Source organism: Ochlerotatus camptorhynchus, unplaced genomic scaffold, assembly GCF_037179485.1.
Source record: "Ochlerotatus camptorhynchus isolate MF236.1 unplaced genomic scaffold, CSIRO-AGI_Acam_v1.1 ptg000330l, whole genome shotgun sequence".
Classification (NCBI taxonomy): Eukaryota; Metazoa; Arthropoda; class Insecta; order Diptera; family Culicidae; genus Ochlerotatus; species Ochlerotatus camptorhynchus.
Window position 1 is genome coordinate 867,536 of NW_027040818.1, and position 21,536 is coordinate 889,071.

At 36.9% G+C, this 21,536-nt stretch overlaps 1 protein-coding gene across 1 annotated transcript in view; it reads left to right on the plus strand.

Annotated features, from left to right (window-relative positions):
- LOC135708531 (uncharacterized) overlaps nt 1-12,733 on the plus strand; it is a 79,457-nt gene extending 66,724 nt beyond the window's left edge. The window contains exons 17-26 of the mRNA XM_065230637.1: nt 21-186; nt 252-383; nt 442-638; nt 704-1,042; nt 1,106-1,185; nt 1,248-1,361; nt 1,428-1,578; nt 1,939-2,286; nt 2,357-2,489; nt 11,487-12,733. Coding sequence (XP_065086709.1) covers nt 21-186; nt 252-383; nt 442-638; nt 704-1,042; nt 1,106-1,185; nt 1,248-1,361; nt 1,428-1,578; nt 1,939-2,286; nt 2,357-2,489; nt 11,487-11,581 — 1,755 coding nt within the window. The 3' untranslated portion in view covers nt 11,582-12,733. The remainder of the gene's footprint in view (nt 1-20; nt 187-251; nt 384-441; nt 639-703; nt 1,043-1,105; nt 1,186-1,247; nt 1,362-1,427; nt 1,579-1,938; nt 2,287-2,356; nt 2,490-11,486) is intronic.
- Nucleotides 12,734-21,536: the final 8,803 nt, after the last annotated feature.

The following is a 21,536-nucleotide window of genomic DNA, read 5'->3' on the forward strand; positions in this document are numbered from 1 at the left end:
TCATATATTTTTGCTTTCAGTACATTATCAACGACTGGTTGCTTCCGAACATCAGCCACTACCGACAGCAGTACGGTTCTCTAGTCAACATCTGCCTGAACTATCGGTTCCAATCTACGCACAATATAACCGTTTTTTCAGAAATCGAGCATTGCATAACTAATGCAACTACCGATCGGCCATCAGGTTTGATTAGTCCTTCGTGAAACTGATTTTCAGATTGATCCAAAACACCGTTCTTGCTGTTGCAGATTTTTGGGACATCCTCTTCTATGCGACCATCGCCTTGCTGCTTACACTCGTCTTAGGATCTTCAATCTACGATTATAAACTGACCAAAGAAGATGATCAGAATTGCTATCGAAAACCGTTCAGGAACAAGCGTAAGTACGATTGGTTGAGTTTCGATTGGAGACATTTTATTCCACCACCGACTTCTAGTTTCCACCCTGTTGACAGCGTTCTCGCTGAGGAGAAATATCAACCGGCTCACGATCAAACTAAAGACCAACCAAATACTGCAAGACCTACGGTTTCTGGATGCGATCCGGGTGTGGATAATGACTCTGATCACAATCAGTCACGTTGTGATAGGATTGGCCATGACGACAACCCAAAGCCCGGAAGTGATGGAAAAGGTTCGTCACCTGTAACTTTCAACCGGTTCGTTGAAGTCACTTGATGTTCTTCTTTCTCTTTCCAGTTTCTCTCGGTCCCGGGTGTGCAGATGTTTTTCGCTGTGGTGCCCTTCCAGGTGGACTTTTTCTTTGCCATCAGTGGCCTTTTGCTGTCGCTGCAGTTTACCAAATACACTCAAACCAGGCGCTTCAGTTGGAAACCCTTTTGGATGGGATTGGTCAATCGGTATCTTCGGTCACTGCCGGTGTATGCCGTGCTAATGCTCTTTACGGTTTCGGTGTACGATCGGCTACCGGTCAGCCCCTCGGCCTACCGGATACTACCAACGGTGCGACGAATCTGCCGGGACAAGTGGTGGACTAACTTTCTGTTTATCAACAATTACTACCGGCCGGAAGAACAGGTTAGAGAGGGACCTGAATAAGATGTAGTGTAAATTTTACGATGATGGGTGATTTATTTCTAGTGCTTGATTCATACGTGGTATCTGGCAGCGGATTTCCAGCTGTTCGTCGTCGGGTTTGCCTTGCTCATGGTACTGTGGAAGTAAGTAATTTCCCAATAAATAGATTGGCAACAGAATGACAAACTTCGAAAATTTTCGATAGGTTTCAGAACATCGAGCGGCCGATGGCCCTGGTGCTTTTGGCGGTGGGTACCGTGCTGCCGATGCTGAATATCTATTACCACTCGATGGATGCGATGATGCTGCTGACGAATAAGTAAGTTTTCAAATAAGTACTGAAGGCATATGAAGAAGTGTTCAAAATTGTTGTCACGTTTTCCAGGGGAAATGCATTCCAACTGTGGTATGACAAATGGTTTACCCAGACCTACCAGGCTACGGAGTCCCACTGTATCAGCTACTTCGGGGGAATTCTGGTTGGCATAATCTACCATAAGATGCAAAATGATGACCTGTATCTAGCGAAATCTAAGGTAAATTGTATTTAGGGTTAAGTTAGGGAAATAGTTTCATCGCTATCGGTTTGTTTACATTCTGCATTTCTTGTAAGTGAAATGTGATAAAAATGTGACTCCACCCGATGCGCTCTTTAGTTAGCCCAACTTGCATACGGTGGCCCTTAATATTGGGGAGACATGTACATCATCGACGATTCCACATTATTCATTTACTAATTTCCTCCAAGGTGACCAAGGTTGTCGTAGTTTGCCACAAACACGAATTCTTCTGTTCGGTGTGCCATTTCGAACGACGAGTGATGCGTAGTAATTTTTGGACGCACCATATAGGTATTAAACATATAACACTCCGCAACTTTAATTTCCTTTCAACAGCTCTACAAAACGCTCCAGTACACCGTCTTTCCGTTGGTTGTGCTCTTCAGCGTACCGGCGCCGTTGTTCCATCACTACGATTTTGAAAAACCCTCGGTGTGGATGGCCATCTATGCCGGGCTGCATCGGCTCGTGGTGGCATCCTTCCTAAACGTTGGCTTTCTGGTGCTGATGTTCGCCGACAGGGATTCCTTTTTCGGTCGGCTGAAAGCGTCCAAAATGCTGGAGAATGCCTACTACCGGGTGCTGGGAAGGCTTAGCTTCGGATTCTATCTGATTCACATGAACGTGCTCAAGACGGTGTACGCCAGCTACAACGAGGGGCTGCGAGGATCGCTGTTGGTGGTGGTAGGATCGATCGGTGGTGGAATGTGCTATTATGACAAATGTTGATTGGAATTTCTGCTTCATTTTTTAGATAAACGTATTCTGCTCGGTGACGATGCTGACATACGCGCTAGCGACCTGCGCTTACCTCTTTGTGGAGAAGCCCTGTGATATTATGTTTAAACAGCTACTTGGAGGTGATCAGCAAGCACGGCAAGAGACAGGTAAATGCATACAGTCAATTTACTGAAAAAAAAATACTCCTATTATATTTGATGACAATGACTAATTTTAAAGTCTAACATGAGATTGAATGGAAACAACAAGAAGCCATCGTTCTTATCTGTAGCTCATCAACTCGAAGCGCCAATGACCCGACGAAAGTAGTTTTTCCACTGCAGGGTCTTCGCACCGGGATTTAGTGAATAACGCATTGCACTCTGAGCTGGAACTATGCAATACAATATTGGGGGTTAGAAAAGCACACAGTTGATGCTCAGAAAATAAGGAAGTCACGAACTAGAATTACTGGTACCCTGGGTGATCCCCCGAAGGCGAAGACAATGTCTCCTTTGGTTGAACGTTCATCTTTCGACCTTCACAATTGAGAGCAATGATATCATGGTGCATCGAATGAAGGGCTTTTGGCGTTTGGATGTGTCATATATAGGAAGACAGCTTACTTTAGCGCTAACGGTTATTCGATTAATATTGGACATCAAATCTAGATCGGTTCTTTCTGCATTGATTGATTATCTTCATCAACTTTCTCTTTTGATAAGCACGGCTATGCAAACAAATTGCGTTCTATTTTTGCCACTTCTTCTTTTGGCTTTTATTACGAACCCACTGGGACTTTATGCCGGTTCTCAACTTGTTGTTCTGTGTTCAACACTTCCACGGTTGTTAATTGAGAGCATTTTAAACCTGTACAATTTTTGCATTTTCATACAAATCCGCTATAGAATCTTACATTTCCCAGTTGCATGTAGTGGCCCATACGTCAAACTTAGCTGGGAATTATTGTGCAGCTGAGTTATAGCGAATTCGTTTATTATTCAGTTCCAACCTGGATCGGGTATCAAGATTGGGTCTGCTTGTTTTCTGACAAACGTCAGTTTGCTCGTTTGTTTTTAAAACCTAGCTCAGGTTGAGGTTCACACTGACAAAAAGTTCGGTTTCGCACTGGGTTGGAACTGGTGTTAACCCCGATAATAAACGAATTCGCTATTAGTATCGAAACAGAAAGCCGATGAAGAGAAGCGAATAACGCAGAAAGGATGAATTGAAATGATCAGCTAGAAATAAATCTAGATAAACATTTCAAAAGGTCCTATCTGCATTGACCGATTCTCTTCATCGACTTTCTCTTCCGTACTAACTCAACGTCAATAGAGTTCTTTACCACCATTAGTATTAGTGAGCAGTTTCACTAATACATGCGTTTTACTGGTTGAAAATAAAAAACAAACCGCTGTGAAGTCGAACACTTTGACAGCTGATTTCGTGGTTGAAAATAATAAACAAATCGATTTTACACGGCTACACTAGCAACGTTGTATTGGTGAAATCTTGCGGCAAGAAGTCAATAACATTCCCTGCTGTGTTCAACGTACTAAGCACAAGTCGATGAGAGAAAGTCGATGAAAAGAATCGATCAAAGCAGATAGAACCATTTGAAATGTTCATCGAGAAATGTTTAAACATGAAACACAAATAAGAACCGTATGTCCGCCAGAGTTGGTAAAAAACCGTTTGCGTATCGGTGCGGTTCACCAAAGCACGACACGTGTTCTTGACTGCTACACACCGTGTTTGATTTATATACTGGTTGTGTTTCCATCGAAGCTTGTAAACCAACCAACCCCCCGGTTTATTTTTGGTTTTCACTTACCGGTAAACGAGTTTGGTATGTAAAAAATGAAGATGAATTTTGATGTTCCAAGTTTTAATTCACTTACAAATTCGGCAGCACTGCACCTCCATTTACAGCTTCTTTGCCCAACCGTTTAACAATGTTCAACAAAAACCAGATTCGGTTTGCAAAACCTGAATGGAATCCGTGGTTGATAGTCCATACACCCGACCCCAAACTTGTTTACACGTGTAAACGGTGCTGATGGATTCGGTTGTGTTTTCGAAACCGAGGTCCGGTTTTGGTTTCAGTGTCGTTTACCGTGTAAACGAAATGAAAACTTTACACGGTGTGCACCATTCGTTCACACGTGTTGCGATTTTGAGGACCGTACCAGTACATGTGTGTACCGGTTGGTTTTCTTGTCCATCACTGATGTCCGCTTGAAATAAATGACAATTCATCCTGGGGTGAGCAGCATAACGAATCTACAACAACTTGTAACCTGAAATCCCCATTTTAAATATATTGATTTTCAAAACACAAGTTCCTGATTAATTATGCAACAGACATGGGGTTCTTAGTTTGTGAGAGTGTGTTTTCATGCAGCAGAAATCGGTGTTTAGTCTTATTGTTCACAAATATATCTCGTCCATTGGAAATGTAATTGGTGCCGATATTAATTGACCAACGATAATGAAGATGTTTGGACAAAATAGACCTAAGCAATTTGGAGAATTTTCGACAAAAAATTAAAATACAACCAGGATTGCTTCCACTCATTACGCCATATATTTTTTTAAATATGGATTCATTGGATGCTAAAGACTGGAACGCGCAAAAATTGGTCGACAAAAAAATCGTTTCTTTCAGTCAAAATTCATATCACAAAAATCTTCTTATTTTACTTTTGGTAGTTCAATTCATATATTTAAACGAAAAAAGCATAACATTTGATAACGGCACAAAAGCATTTGTAAACAAACTTTCAAGGCCCTTTACACTCGACTACAAGGCCCTTTACACACGAACCAAAGTACGCCTACGCAAACCAACAACATTATAGTCTTTATTAAGCTGAAAATCTCCTTAATAAAGACAACCAACCAACCAACAATATTATTCGGATAGGGGCAACTATCACCTTTGCGAAAGTGGTATTGGTTTGCGTAGGCGTACTTTGGTTTGCGTGTAAAGGGCCTTAGACTGTTTGTTTACAAATGCTTTTGTGCCGTTATCAAATGTTATGCCTGAAATGTTCGTTTATTCTTTTTGTTTGCCAAATCCAAACTGCCGTGCCTTCCGCTTAACCCCTTCCATTAAATTTTGCACAGTGGTCTCATCGACTTTATTCGCCGCCGAACGCCAGTTAGACTTAAACTGCTGCTCGTTTTCCATGCATTTATTAGTTTTTTTTTTGAGATTCCGTTTGACCAAGGCCCAATACCGTTCGATAGTGCGGAGTTCTGGACTGTTGGGAGGGTTGTGGTCTTTGGGTACCACAACCACGTTGTTCGCATCGTACCACTCGATTACCTTTTTCCCATAGTGGCAGCTCGCCAAGTCAGCACAGGTCTATTATGTTGCTTTAGGAATGGTAGCAGCCGCTTTTCCAGGCACTCCTGAACGTAGATCTCTTGATTGCTGGTTCCCGTAGTAATGAAAATGCTGCTTTTTAGACCACACGTGCATATGGCCTGCCAGACGAGATATTTTTTCAGGAACTTCGATAGTATGATGGTTTTGAAAATTTCAGCCACCTTTCCTTTTCCTGATGCGGTAAAAAACTCCTGTCCTGGAAGCTGCTTGAAATCCGCCTTCACATAAGTTTCGTCGTCCATGACGACACAGTCGAACTTTGTGAGCAGATTCGTAAACAGCTTTCGGGACCGCTGCTTTGCCGACGTGTTTTGTTTGTAATATCGGTTCGCCACCTTCATCTTCTTAAACTTCGACAACCCGTTTCTTGGCCCGCTGCACAGTAGTATGGAAGACATTGCGCTTGCCAGCGACGTCCCGGATGAAAAGGTTAAGATTCCGCTTATATTTCACCGCCACCTTCTTCGTCGTCGCTGCCACGACCGGATTTCGATTGCCGCCGCTTCCAGGCTCCCTGACGGTCAATAGACGCTCCCCGAACACTTTTTAAACGTTTTTCACGGCCGATTTGGCCACATCCAGCAATTTTGCCAACTTGGTGTGTGGGAACGTCGGATTCTCTTGCTGCGCGAACAAAATTTTGACACGCTGCTCTTCTTGCTTGGACGTCATTTTGAAAACTGGAGAGCAAACGGTGAAAACTCATCATCAGCGTTGCCAGGTCATTTTCAGAAAAATCTGGACCAGTTAAAATATAAAATCTGGAAAAATCTGGAAGGCTCCAAAAAATCCTGTTTTAACATAATGCTATTGAAATCAAAGTGATATGCCAATCTCCCGTAAAAATCAGTCTGTATGATCATCTGGAATTTATTCAAAGTACCAATTTTTTTATGAATTACATGTTTAAATAAATTATATAAAACAAATAACTTGTTGGCATTGCTTAAATCATCCACATGTTAATTAAAGTATTGGCACAGTGTGTCAAAAAAGTTCAAATATCCATTACACAGCATTTCAAAAATTGAGTTAAATGGTTGGTTAAATACTGTAGAATATATTTTTAGAATTGCTTTTTAAACTGTAACTTTTATAAAAAGAATGAGAAGCAAAGAATCATGCAACTTTCATGAAATGGATTTTTCAAATTAAAAGTTGATGTAGTCCTTACTTTTTGATGCAGTACCATAGTATGTCTTAAAGATTTTAATAGTTCTAAATAATTCTAATATTACTCTGAGGTTGATCAGACTTTCAATGTAATTCTTGACATCATAGTACGCAGTAGGCAATTTTATTTTAAAGAAAAATTCACCAGGCTGAAGTGGGAATTAAAGCCTTACATCGTGGTACTCACACACAGTTTACCTAAACTACAGATAACTTAACAGTTTGCATTACCATTACGAATAATTTTATGATATAACTAAAATGAAAGCCTGAAAGCGAAATTTATATATTTTCTGGGTCCCAGATCATGAAATTTTTTGTTAGTCTGAATTTACCTGGAACTCTTTACAGGATATCTTCGTCCTTTTTTTAGGGTTCCATTTGAATCATCTTAGAATTCCATCATACTTCTTTTCTGGATTCCCCTAAAATAATCTTGATAATATCCATACTCAATTTCCATGAATTTGAATAATTTTGTTTTCATCTTTCTCTATGGAATTCCCTTAGAATATTCTTAATAATTTCCTTGGCACACTCTTCAGAATGACCGTCACACTATTCTCAGACATATCCGATAATTCTCTTCTAGCTGCTTTGTAGGTAAGGTCAGAATTGTTTTGAAATCCTCTTCAGTATTTACTGAGTACTCAAATACTTTGCCAAAATGGCATTAAAAGTCTCCCAGAAATTGCCAGACGTTCCTTTGGCATAATTCATAATTTCTTAAATTTTTTATAAAAATGAATCTCCATAAAAACATTGGACAGAATTCCATTGGAATTATTCGCACGATTCGTATCAGCATACTGCTTAAGTTTCATCTTAAGAAATTTCTTTGATTTCTTTTCCGAATTCTATTTCCATTCTTCACAAAATCTCCATGCAATTATCATCAGAGTTTTTAAAAGACAACGGACACTGTCTTCAACCAGAGGTTGCACAGACTGAAAACTTAACACTAGAAAACTGACAACACACCACACCCAGTAGGGACATTTTCAGGTTGCGAAAAGTTCCACTGGTTGGAGCGGGAATCGAACTCTCACTTCGTGGAACGCCCGAAGGACGGGTGACAAAGATGAATGGAACTCTACTCAGAATTAATTTGAAATTCTCCTTTGGTTTCGCAAAGAATTCACCTCACACTTCACTGTAAACTATTTTCACAATTACCTTAAAATTCTGAAATTTTAGGGAAATTCAGAATTCTAAAGTTATTCAGATTGCTTTCACTCAATATTCACACACCCAACCGAGGCATGTAAGATTCGCTTACAATTATGTGGGATTCATCATCAGAGGATGTTAGTGGCGACCGCATGAACCGAGGATGCGATATACCTAGCTGCGGTCCAATGCAAGAAAATTGGAGACCGAAAAATGTAGAGTGTATTAGTGAGGTAAATTAGTTATGTCGAAAAAAATAGGAATTCGATTGCCGACTGGACTCGAACCAAGAACACTTCGATTATCAGACCTGTGCTTTCTCCACTGCTCTCTCCATGCTCCTGAATATGGATAGCCTAAAAGCAAACATGAAGCGCTCATTTTCTCGCATACTCGACTTCGAGGCAAGTGTGTGCGTCGTTCTATAATGTTCTACAATGTGCGTCGTTCTACAAGCTTACTGGTATAGTCGAAAGCGTAGATAGAACACGCAATGAAAAAGACAAAAAACCATTACAACGCCTGTAAGGTCAACTTCTAACATTCGCTGCGATGTTCATGAACAGAGGAAGATAGGAAACGGAACTAACATTCATTGTAATAGATTTTTGGTTTGCGTGCAGGTACATAAAAAATGCTAAAAAATATCAGATGCCTTTAAAAATTTTCTTATGAATTATCCTCAAAAATCTAACAAGCATACTTCAACGTCCTGATGATTGTCTAGATTCAAAAGCCAAATTTTCCAAGGCTCAATTTATTGTTTTCAATCCTGAATAGTTTTCGATTTCCATAAATTAAAATATTATGAAAATTCCTCCACATTAAAATTTTGATTTCTTTTTATGTAGAAAAAAAATTGAATAAAAATTCCAATTTAACAAACATTCAGGACCAATATTTTTAAAAGTTTGATGGCTTTTTTCAGCAAATAATATTTAGAAAATGCCTCCATATTCATGATTATGCAATTCATTCACATGCAACCATGATTTAACAATTCCATGTACGGTGTTACAATAATATCCAATGTTGATGGCCTTTAATAATTAAAGTAGCAGTTTTTATTTTTTGATTAGAGTTTAAACCAATTGCAATGAAATTTTTAAAGCAACATGTTTGAAAAATCTGGGAAAATCTGGAACATATTTTAAAAATCTGGAAATATACGTGATCTGTCTGTGTATCTGGCCGGAAGACCGAAAATCTGGGAAATCCAGATAAATCTGGAATACTGGCAACGCTGCTCATCATAGCAACCATTGTATATACACTCAACTTCCAAATGCAGCATTTCAGGTTTTTTATGCATTTTTAACAGAAATACACCAATTTAAAGTTGACCAATTTTTGCGCGTTCCAGACTTTATATATATATTGTACTTGTAACTTACAAAAAGAGGTTGAAAAGTATGTGTTTGACACATAAAACCAATCAATTTCGCTTTCAGAGTGCTATAATCAGCGATTGTATTATATGTGAGCGCTCAGTTTGAGTGAACGCTCACGAATCGTAAAATCGCTAATTGTGATTCTCTGCAGGGTTGCTTCCACTCACTTGCTATAAAAAATATTTTTCGGAATTATGCAATCATTAGATGTTATAATTATGTGTTGTACATGTAAGTTACAAGAAGAGGGTGTAAAGTATGTGTTTGATTTATAAAACCTGTCAATTTCGCTTTCAGAGTGTCACAATCTGCGATCTTATGATTCTTCACTTGCTATAAAAAAATGTTTTTCGGAATTATGCAATCATTAGATGTTATGATGATATGTTGTACATGTAAGTTACAAGAAGGGGTCATGAAGTATAGGTTTGACACATAAAATCTGTCAATATTGCTTTCAGTGCGTCACAATCAGCGATTTTACGACTCGTGAGCGTGAGCGATACAAAATACCATTATAAAATATAATGATTTCATAATCCTGAACAGGGTTGCTTCCACTCACTTGCTATAAAAAAATGATTTCCTGAATTTTGAAATCATTAGATGTTATAATCACAGACAAACAGACGTAACTCTTAAAAAAAACTTGTTCTTGAAAACATAGTATCTCAAAACATATAACCTCAGTAACGACATCTCTCTGGCTTCTCGCGGAAAACAAGCTTGCTCGCTAACTCGTAAACAATATTGCATAAAAGTTCTATAGAATATATAGAAACGTCAAAGTGATCCGATGCCAGCGCTGCGGCGAGTAGTTCGCGGAACTGATAATATTCAAATCAACCGTTAAATGCATGAACGAAGATACACAATGAAAAGTTACGTCTGTTTGTCTATGTTATAATGATATTATGTATTTGTTAGATACAAGAAGAGGTTGAAAGGCAAGTGTTTGACTCATAAAACCTGTCAATTTCGCTACCAGAGTGTTACAATCAGCGATCTTATGATTCATGAGCGTTCACTCAGAGTGAGCGCTCGCGAGTCATAAAATCGCTGATTATGACTATCTGAAAGCGAATTTGATACGTTTCATGTGTCAAACACTTGCCTTTCAACCTCTTCTTGGATGTAACAAGTACAAAATATGATTATAATATCTAATAAATTAAAAATTCAGAAAATCATGTTTTTATAGCAAGTGAGTGGAAGCAAGCCTGAATTCCTGAAAAACATTTTTTTATAGCGATGTGAGTGGAAGCAACCCTAAATACAACATCACCAAATAATCTAGTAGTAGGGGAAATGAATGTAATGTCGGCCTAAATGCCCCTAATTTGGGCCCATACATAAATTCAGCATTCGACTAAATTTTCAATAACGACCAAAAATATCCATTGGTACCGTCCCAATGAAGCGTTCATCTAGATAAAATTGATAAATAGCAGATTTTTAGCGATGGGCCCAACCTTAGATCCATAGGCCAATATTAGAGCCATTTACCCTAACCCGTAAAAAGAACCATAAAGGTACAATGCAATGGATTGTAACCATACAATAGAATTTATTGAATTCACAATAAATCGTACTGTCCACAAGGATAACATAAACATAAAATGTAGTCTACAATAGAATCTATAGTAAATGGGGAAATCAACAATAGAACAAGGGGGTTGTTATCTATCTTAACCGTAGGAAAAATCACTTTTTTCCTAAAAAATTTGACCCATTTACCATACATTGTATTGTTGTTCTATTGCTGAACGGTTTTACTATATGGGACGTATTGTACATCTACAGTAATAACAATATGTTAAAATTTCTTGTATAATATACGTACAATAAGATCCATTGTTGGCAATAGACTTTGTTTTGATTGTATTTTATTGTATGGTCATTGTATAGTTATTTTTTTCCAAGAAGTACCTACCAGGTCGAGAAAAAAAAATATTTCATCGAAAACTTAGATGCGACCATCAACGCGCACCCTCAAATGAAATCGACTGAAATGGCACTGGATATACTTTCAGGAGCAACGGCAGCAGCACCTGCATTGGAAAACAACCCCAACGAAGTGATGAAAGGTGAACTCAAGCGACGAACCTCCGTAGCGTCAAACGTGTAAATGAGGCATCGATGAGTGATGACAGCTGGCAAGTAAAAGTACATTAGCTTTAATGATAAGGAAACTTTAATCAAACCATTAAGTGCAATACATAGTCTGCTATTGGAGTGAATGACCGTAATCCGGTTAAAACCCTTAACCAAAAAAAAAAAAGAAACAAGTCTGCTATTGGATAAACCTTTATAGTGAATACTTCAAGTTATGATTTGACATTTATTCGAGAACGTCTAGATAGATTGCTAGCAGTTTCATCCAGGAATTACCAAACAATTCGTCCAGCACGATGACGCAGCCCTAGTATCGGTTCAATCATATTCGTAACAGTAAACCTCTGTCGTTAGAATCAATTTCAGCAACGTTCTGGAAGAAGTTAACCAAGTAAGATAAAATATGTGATAAAGAAAGTACACACTCAGAAATAACTAATATTACAAGTGACGGAATCCATCTGTGTCATAAAAAAACATGTCATGTAATATCAAGTGCTCCGAGACTGAAAAGTTTCTTTGCTCGACGAAAAGTACGTTTGATTAAGTTATATTTCACGTCTGTTATGACTCAACTTTATGTCAAAATTGACGCTCGTATGTGTCACTCTCAGAGCCCCTAAATTTATATGAGTTTTGCTAAGTGTGTAGTTTCTATACAAGCGTGTTTACAAACGTTATTAAAATCTTTATAGGCATTATTATTTGGTAGATTTTCCCAAAGTAGAACACAACAAAAACTACTGTTGATGTGCATCGGATTTGAGGTGCTTACTTAATCGAATAACCATTTCGCACTAGTTCTGCTTTGATGCCAGTTTTATTTTAGATTCATTAAACAATACATGCGTACATAATTATGCTTGTTTTACTCTTAGAGAAATCCCTTATATAAATAATTGCCAAATAATTTGCTTTCCAACCGATTAACATGCTCTACTCCAAGATCTATATAATGTAAAGCGGGTGCAAATTGATCAAAATTTTCAGTAATATGCATTGGCGTTACTAAGGGAAATCCCTAGAGAGGCTATATTTACTTTTCAAACTTCTCAATAAATCAAAAAGCGATCAATTTTAATGTTTAAGGAAAATAAGTAACTGTAGTATCAATTATAGAGGCAGCTGCAATAATCTTAGGGGGGACTCGTAGTTATGCCAATGGTCAGATGAGAATATTTTCTTTGCTTGTAGTTTATTTTAAATTAATTTGTTTTTTAAACAAGTACTGGTAGACAGCTAACAATACCTAATAGATTGATTTGTTAATTTATTTACATAAGTTTTAATTTGAATAAATATTGTTCGAAAATTTGAAAATACTGCAATGGGGTGAAATTGATCAATAGTTTTATGATTTGACTTGTTATAAAAGTTGTTGCAGTTATTTCATTATCACATTAAATAATAGTTTGTCTCAAAGGGCATTCCACTCTAAACTATGACTCTAGTATCAATTAAGTATTTCCAAGTATCTAAGGCTTTATGCGAAATCAACATGAATTTCTCACTTTAAGGCTTCGAAACCAATAAGGATAACAAGGAAAACATTAATCTATTTTGAAATATTTATTTATTCCAAACCATTGTTATACCAAATAGTGGAAATGGATGTAATGTCGGCCTATATGCCCTAATTTAGGCCCATACATAAATTCAGCAATCGACTAAATTTTCAATAGTGACCAAAAATATCCATTAGTACCGTCCCAATGACGCGTTCATCTAGATAAAATTGATAAATAGCAGATTTTTAGAAATGGGCCCAATTTTAGATTAACTGAACATGTTTTTGGAGCCGAGTTATTTACGAAAGAGAGAGTCGATGAAGAGAATCGATCAAATTGGTCTATTTGAAAAGTGACGCGAGACTTGTCAAGGTCAAAATCGGATGTTAGTTCGCATATGCGAAGTAAGTGATATTTGAGAAATTGTTTGCGAGTATATCGATATAGACATGTCACAGCATTTGGCTACACAATACAAGCATAGAGGTAACTCTAAGACTAGAAGGTCCCGAAGAAACGTGCTCAACTTTTTGGCTCAGCTCTGGTACTCTTTTCGGTCCCAAGCTAATCAATGCACCCTTCAAAACATAAGAAAATCCACCAGCCCCTCATTTTAGCTGTCAAACTTTCATAGCGAATCAAAACAAACATAGTGTAGTACTGGAATTTATATTAGAATTGTGCTTGGGACCAATAGGCTAGGATAGCGTAGGACCAATAGTAGTGAGCCAATTTAAAATCGTTAGTTTCGTATTGATTGTTGGTACAAGTGCGCATCACGTAAGCACGCAAAGGAACTGCAAGCGCACAAACCTCCGATCAAGAAGCTGAAAGAAATCGATGGTACCGAGACAGGATAAGGACGGTTAGAGACAACATTGCTTTATCTACTGGTTGGGATGCTGGAGAAGGGCCTTCAAGACAAGGTAGAACTATATCCCTTTGAAACAAAGATGTACATTGTTTGTAACGTATGAATTCGCCAAGAACATCAATTGCCAGCGCACTTCACCAAAATGTTCACCAATCGATCCAGGTGCAACGCATGAGCACCGCAACGCATCATCTCCAAGAACATCGAGGAAAAAATTCCACATCATTGTTCCAAACTGGCTTCCAAGCTTTCAACCCATCGGTCCTTTTCAGGACCACAAATAAAAAATTTAAGTAAAGAGTTCAAGTAGTAGCTTTATCCAAGACGCATTGTCCAGGATTGACTTCATGGACACCGACAGAGCAACTCAAAAACAGAACTCTCAAATTGCTTCCGAATTTCAACCTATCGAACTTTTTCAGTGATAACGCTTTAAGAAATCAATTTAATATTTGTTATACTTTTGCTGTGACATCAAAACTACTTTTTGTAATCCTACGTCAAATATACGGTCGTGTCTTGGATACAACCTTTTACTTTTTTATTAGCTTAATTTGTAACGAAATTATCACCCCTATTCTGTATTTCGTTTCGAACGAAATTCTCATACAAAAAAATATTTTTTTGTATGAGAATTTCGTTCGAAACGAAATACAGAATAGGGGTGTATATGCCTTGAGGAAAACAATTACATGGAATCGTTAAAGTAAACAAGCATCTTCGTCCTGAACTGCTTGAATAACAATAATGTGACACAGAATGAACGAAATTACACTTTTAGTTAACAGGGGAATCGTCAATGACGAAAAAATTAATGACATATTGACAAAGGTTTTTTTTTTGAAAATCAAGTCTAATGTGTGTAAATATTCATACAATTCACTTTAATATGCTTTTTGGTGTAGATTATGGAATAAAGCATCCGAACAAACATATTATTGATATTGTCTGCTTGATAGAACGGAAGTAGCAATAATCAATACGAAACTAACGATTTTAAATTGGCTCACCACTTTAGTAGCCTATTGGTCCCAAGCAAACGATTAACGTACCCTATTCTAGTTGAAATTCTATTACAACACTATGTTTGTTTTGATTCGCTATGAAAGTTTGACAGATAACATCAGGGGTGTGTGGATTCATGCAGAACATGCAGGGGTGAGTGAAATAGCTTGGGACTGCTTGGGACCGTTGTTCTGGTACTGAGTGAGCCAAAAATAATAATGATTTTCTTCGGGACCCAGTGGTCTTAGAGTTACCTCTATGGAAGTAGTGCTCTACCAAAGAAAGGAATAGCAACTTCATACAAACGCTGATTCAGAAAGTGTTTACTCTGACGATTGAAAAATCAACATCGATTTTTTCTTCCTTCAATCATTTTATATTTAGCGTGTTCGTTTATGCCAGCTTAATCTGACATAAAACGGTATAATTTCTGACTACGTTTTGAAATGACCGTTAGCGTAACAGTTCATCCTGCTTAATACGAACTGTTGTTTTAAAGCTCACAAAAATTTGTACAAACAAGTTTTTGTATTTATGCATATGCTGGCCATATCTAGATTAACATTTCAAGAGGTCCTGTCTGCATTAATCTATTAATTTCAGGATTCATTCAATATTCTAATTGAGTAACTACAGTTTTGCAAACATGCTTCATGCTATTTGTGCCAAATGGTTTAAAGAAAAAAATGTAATCTTCTTCTTTTTCTTCATTGGCTATTATGCCCCAGCTAGAAGTTTACGCTTGCTCTCAAATGAGGGGATTAGAGGCAACGGGGTGCAAGTGATTTTGATTTATTCTCTTCATCGACTTCGTCTTTCGTTAATAATTCAGTGGCAAACATATTACTTGATGCGGTTGCTATTCTCCATAAGCTCCTTTATCAAACTATGTAGCAGAAATAGTATGAATACATCTAAGGGAGGCTCTAAAAGATGTAATGTATTACATATCTACCACATATAATAACAATCACAACAGTGAATGTTTTTGCAACGATATTAAAAAATTGTGAAGAAAATCGATCGTATTGAAATGTTTTATACAAAGATACTGCATTCGTCCAAGTAGCTCACTAAATCATAGACCGAGGGAAGGGAGGTGATAAAATTGATATATGTATATATATATTGTTGAATTATTGAATCATTTTCACCATTATTGAATTATTGGTAGCTGAATTTTTACACTACACGTTGCTATGTGTGAGTTTCGTTATTGTGCAATATCTTGTAATATTGACCATATCTCAAATCAGTGTCTTCAATAAAGTTGTTCTCATGACCATGACCTTCCAGGTATTAGACATATAAGTTCTTCCGTTAAATCTAACCTGTAAATTAATGATTACCAATTCGCGATATATTCCACGTAAAGTTGACCGACAATACAAAACCATCCATGGACCTTACTGACTACCATAACCATTACCATTAAAATTCTCAAACCATAAGTAAAAAGGTTCTAATATAGTATTCTTTCAGAAAATGTATGGAGAAAACAAGAATTATGAATGGTAATGGTTCTTAACAACCCATTATTTGTAAGGTTCACTTCCAAAAAACCATAATACATAAGGTTAAAACTTTATCACACAAACGTTCATGTAAAGTTCCATAACCATTTCAGTTAAAGTTTAGCAGGGATTATAAACAATTTGTAACCATTTTCGGTAAGGTCAAGGTATGGTTCGCGTTTATGCGGGTTAGGTGCAATAAGACCACTGAAGAAGCTTATGAGCGATGTTAATTATCTAGGAGGAGGAGGTAGAATATTTTAATTTTTAGCGTTATGTTATAAATGGACGCTGCCTTATAAAGTTGAGGATGAGATAAACTTTTAATGTTTATTGTTTAACAACTGCGCCCTAATAAAAAAATATCATAAACGAATGATAACCCAAATCATTAAACTATTCCACAAATGGTTTGGATGATATCCCGAACACGTCGTTAAGCAAATTAACCTTACAATTTTTATTAGGGCGTGTTCAACACACACACTGCACAGCATACATTGATTTCACTTTGATCGGAATAAACGGAACGATCTGTATTTATCTTGAATAAAATAAATTATACCAGATTCCACCTGTCATCACTAATAAATCAACATAGAGATTGCTAAAGTATGATTGTGTTAGTAATTTGTTTTCATCGGGAAAATTTTTAGCTCTGAAAGATTTTTTCCCGATGAAAACATTTCTCGTATACGTATACGCTACCTAGTGTGTGTACGATAAACGTCAGCAATCTCTATGGCATATCAAGTTGTTTCCGATAGTGCGTGGAATTTTTTTTGATTAATCCGTGGTATTTTCACTTTATATTATTTTCACTTACCCATGTGATTTCATCGATGCATTGACAAAATCAACGTCGGCGAAATGATCCGAGCAGACAAACAAATTCAATTCGCTGATTTCTGCTCAGCTAATAATTTTCAGCCATTTTTCACGATTTTCAATGTTGCTAGAAAACAGTTAAGCAATATGAATATGTTGCCTGCGCTAACGGATTACCGGATTACTTACCGTTTTGCGACAGAATAAAAAGAAATATCATTCTGAGCTGCGGAATTATAACAGCGGGGAATGGCGAAAAATTTTCGTCCCATTTTGTAAAAAAATAACTGATGCAAATACAAAAATACCCGCTAGCGCAGCAGGAACAGCAGCTGTCAAACCAGTTTTACACTGGAAACAATTTAAAATTTAAAAGTCAAACCAGTTCTACACTGAAAGCAATTTCAAATTGATTCGAATACAAAGAATGCTTTTCCATCAAAACAACGAAACCGCTTTTTTAAACTAAAACTCAAACGAAAATTCGGTGAAACGCTCACCACTTCCTTCCACGCAAACCAACACCACCATCAGAGAAGTGGTGTTAGTTTACGTGGGAGTGCTGAGAGTTTCGTCGAAGCGACGTTTGATATTTTTTAATATACATATAAGCACATTCATCGCTGTGAAAAATCACCCTTCAGTTAATGTTGTAGACTAGGTTGTAGAGCATTTTATAAGACGTTTGCTAACTTTTCAATTTATTATTATTAATTAGAAATATCTTCTTACTACCACCACTCAAACTAAGAATTATGTTGCATCTTGTTTTTGTTATGTACAAGAGAAAATAATAAACTTTTAGAACCGAGACTAGAAATAGGATCGTTTTCTTTGTGTAGTTAGACTTTTGTTTTCATAGTGCTTTCTTTTCGTCGATGGACTGTCAACTGCAGGGTCAGGATCCAAAACAATATGCTCAGTTATTTGTGTTCTCGCAGCAAGCCAGATTAATCCAGAGTAACTATGAGAAATCTGAATACAAGAGGTACTCTAAGGAAAGCTGACTTCCCCTCGGTAAGATCCATTAAAAATTTCACACGGAAGTGGGAAGTTGTCAAGCCAGAAAATTTTGTATGGATCGTCACAGTTTCCAGACCCCCCTCCCTCCTCCTTAAAATTTGAACATAAATAATGTTCTTTTTCAAACGTAATAATTAAATTTTATCGCATTGTAAAAAATGTTTCCATGAATATTTTTCCATAAACTGGAAATAAAGATACCGTCAGACTTTTAGAACAAATATATTTTCTTCAAAGCTAGCTAACAGATTCCAAATTGGTAACCATGATCTCAAACTTGGTATGAGCAGAAGCGAGAGAAGATCCCAATTCTACATTAATGGCGGCAAACTCCAACTCGTATTAACTTTTAATACCGGCCCTGTTAGGAAAATCTGCTAAATGTTTGCTTATGATTGTATTGATTTACCCCAATGTCGATACCAAATCAAACTGACGTTGACCACTTGAAAGCTGGTAAATCCGAAAGGCGATTCACTTGTGTATTTTGGATTAATTTTGTGTAATAATGTATTATATTGTATTTTAATAGGAAAAGTTATTTTGTCTACATTAAAAAAACAAAAGTGTATTTTTCTCGAATGAATGTATTGAAATCAGTTATGGCGGTAAGCTCCAATCCGTACTATCCTCGGATTAAATTCCGATCCAGAGTGTAAGGTTGATTTGGTGTTGACGTCGGTGTTGATCAGTTCTATCTTAAACCAAAATTTGACAGATCTTCCAAACAGGGACGATATTAAAAGTTAATCCGAAACATATACTGGAACCGAGGACAACAACTCAAATATGTTGTTGTTTTGATATTATTTGACGTTTTATCTCGCGTTCTGTTTGACAAATGCATTAATCACACGCTAACTATAAAATACTCAGTGATGAGTAAAATTACATGCAGTTTGATAAATTCTTGTATCACACATATTCCATTAATAAGCTCGTGAACGAGCTCATGAATTAATTATATGATTTGAGTAGTAGCTATACTGAAGATCCGAGAGATGTCGCCCCTTCAGTGGTAGGAAAATCATTTTTGCAGTATGGAGAATATCAGAAAATCCACGATTTGTGACTAAACATGCTTTCACAGAAGGAAACAAATAAACGAGTGTTTACCTTATCACCATAGTAATGTACTCGTGCAATTTTTGTGCATCTAAAACTGCCCATAAAGTGGATAATGAATAAAAACTGAAAATTTCCATGCATTTTCAAATGGTTTCCTACCATTCCCATACATTCGATGTGACTGGCCCTCTGGATGTGGATGATGTCAAAAACAACAAAACATGATTAATTAGTATGTGTTATGCACTCGGTTATCCATCGATGAACAATTTTTACTCATTTGTGGATTACAGTTACTGATTAATAGGCAATTTATTAATCATTTATGGTGGTGAGCTCCAACCGTTATTATCCTCGGATTAAATCCCGATCAAGAATGTCTGGCTGCTTTGATGTTGACATCAGAGTTGATCAACACGACTCTTAGAAGAAAAAAAATTGCAAATCATCCAAACAGGGACGGTATTAAAAGTTAATCCGAGTTGGAGCTTACCGTCATAATTGTGTTTTTCACAAAATGGGAGAAATCCTACACATGAATGGGTACTATAAAGTTACCAGGCAGTAAAAGAACGTCAATAATATATTTTAATGCATTTTTTTTTGTGATTTGAGCTCGCATTTGTCTGTGTTTGGCAGTTTTATCGCATTTTTAGTATTTTTCTGTCAGTAGCGAATATTTGTGTATTTATTTTATTCGTTAAATATTTATGTATTTTTTTCGAATTTTACATTTTTATTGTTTTTTATTTATTTTGTAATGAGTAATGATGAATTTTTGTGTTTTTTTTTCACTTTCGTATTTTCGATTCAATAATCAAGAGCAGGGAATAGCCCTTCGGGAAAATCAGACTTGTTTTTTTCTTGTTTGTAATCACCCAATGATGCGTTTAACGTATAAAACAAAAGAAATAATTTTTTTTTCGCGAGTCTTATCTTACAGCTTCCAAGTGGAATGACAATACTCGTTGAGGGTTACCGCCATAAGCATATTTCAATTCGACAGATTGTACAAGTACAACGTTGTGCGAATACAGCGCATTTTGTCCGACGTTATGTTTTACATACAAATCGAGAGTAAAATCAATTGACCACTTTGTCAAGCAGTTTTGGTGTGACTTTCTACCAGCAATTTCACAAAACAGGACCAACAAATTACTATTTTTTTATGAAACACACAAATTTCGGCTACTTTTCTCGTTATTCTAGAAGATTTTTTTTTATTCTTCTATTACGAAGTACAAGTGGTAGTAAACGTCATTTTAACTGCTCGAATGAAGTGGTTAATTGGCCCGTGTTGGAATTTTCGGTTTTCTACTTTGCCGTATACGTTACTATACGAATGAATTGTATTGGTAGAAAAATATTTCGTTTGTTATAAAACCGCTTTAGAGCAGTCAAGCTGTACTTATACCTGTCATTAAAACTGGTATAATGCTAACTATATTTTCCGTGTAAAAAGCGTACTTTCCACCGCTAGGTGGCTTTCTAAAGTACATTGATTTTTTTTTTCACTTTTCGAAGCAGAGATGAGCTTCCTTTCTTTGGCTCTACCCTTCTACATGTACACGCCCAACCAGAACGACTCAGCTACTGAATTCAATTGACTCAGAGCATTTTCTTTCCATACGAAATTTACTCATATTTGGAAAAACCTGCAGTTACTCATTAGCTATGAGTTCCTTCAGGTTTTCCTAAATGTGAGTAAATTGTTTATGGAAAGAAAATGCTCTGAGTCATTTGAATTCAGTCGCTGAGTCGTTCTGGTTGGCCATGTAGGTATAGAGATTACTGACGTTTATCGTACGCACACTACGTCACGTATACGTATACGCAAAATGTTTTCATAGGGAAAAAAAAACTTCATAGCGGAAAATTTTCGATTCAAGTCATTGTTTACAGTTCGAGTTAGACCCTTCTGACATGTTTCCCCTAAATTTTGGTAAAGCTTTGAAATATAGTACAAGATTACAGAGAGTGGTGAATTCGTTGAGCTTTGTAGTAGAGTGGTGCCTACATTCGGGAGGCATCACTGTTGATGTAAAACCCACAATGGAAACGAATCTTACACAGAGAGTGAGCCCCTTTTGCTCATTCGTATCGAGAAATCTCTAAAAGCGTAGGTTATATGTAACTGCTAACTGACCA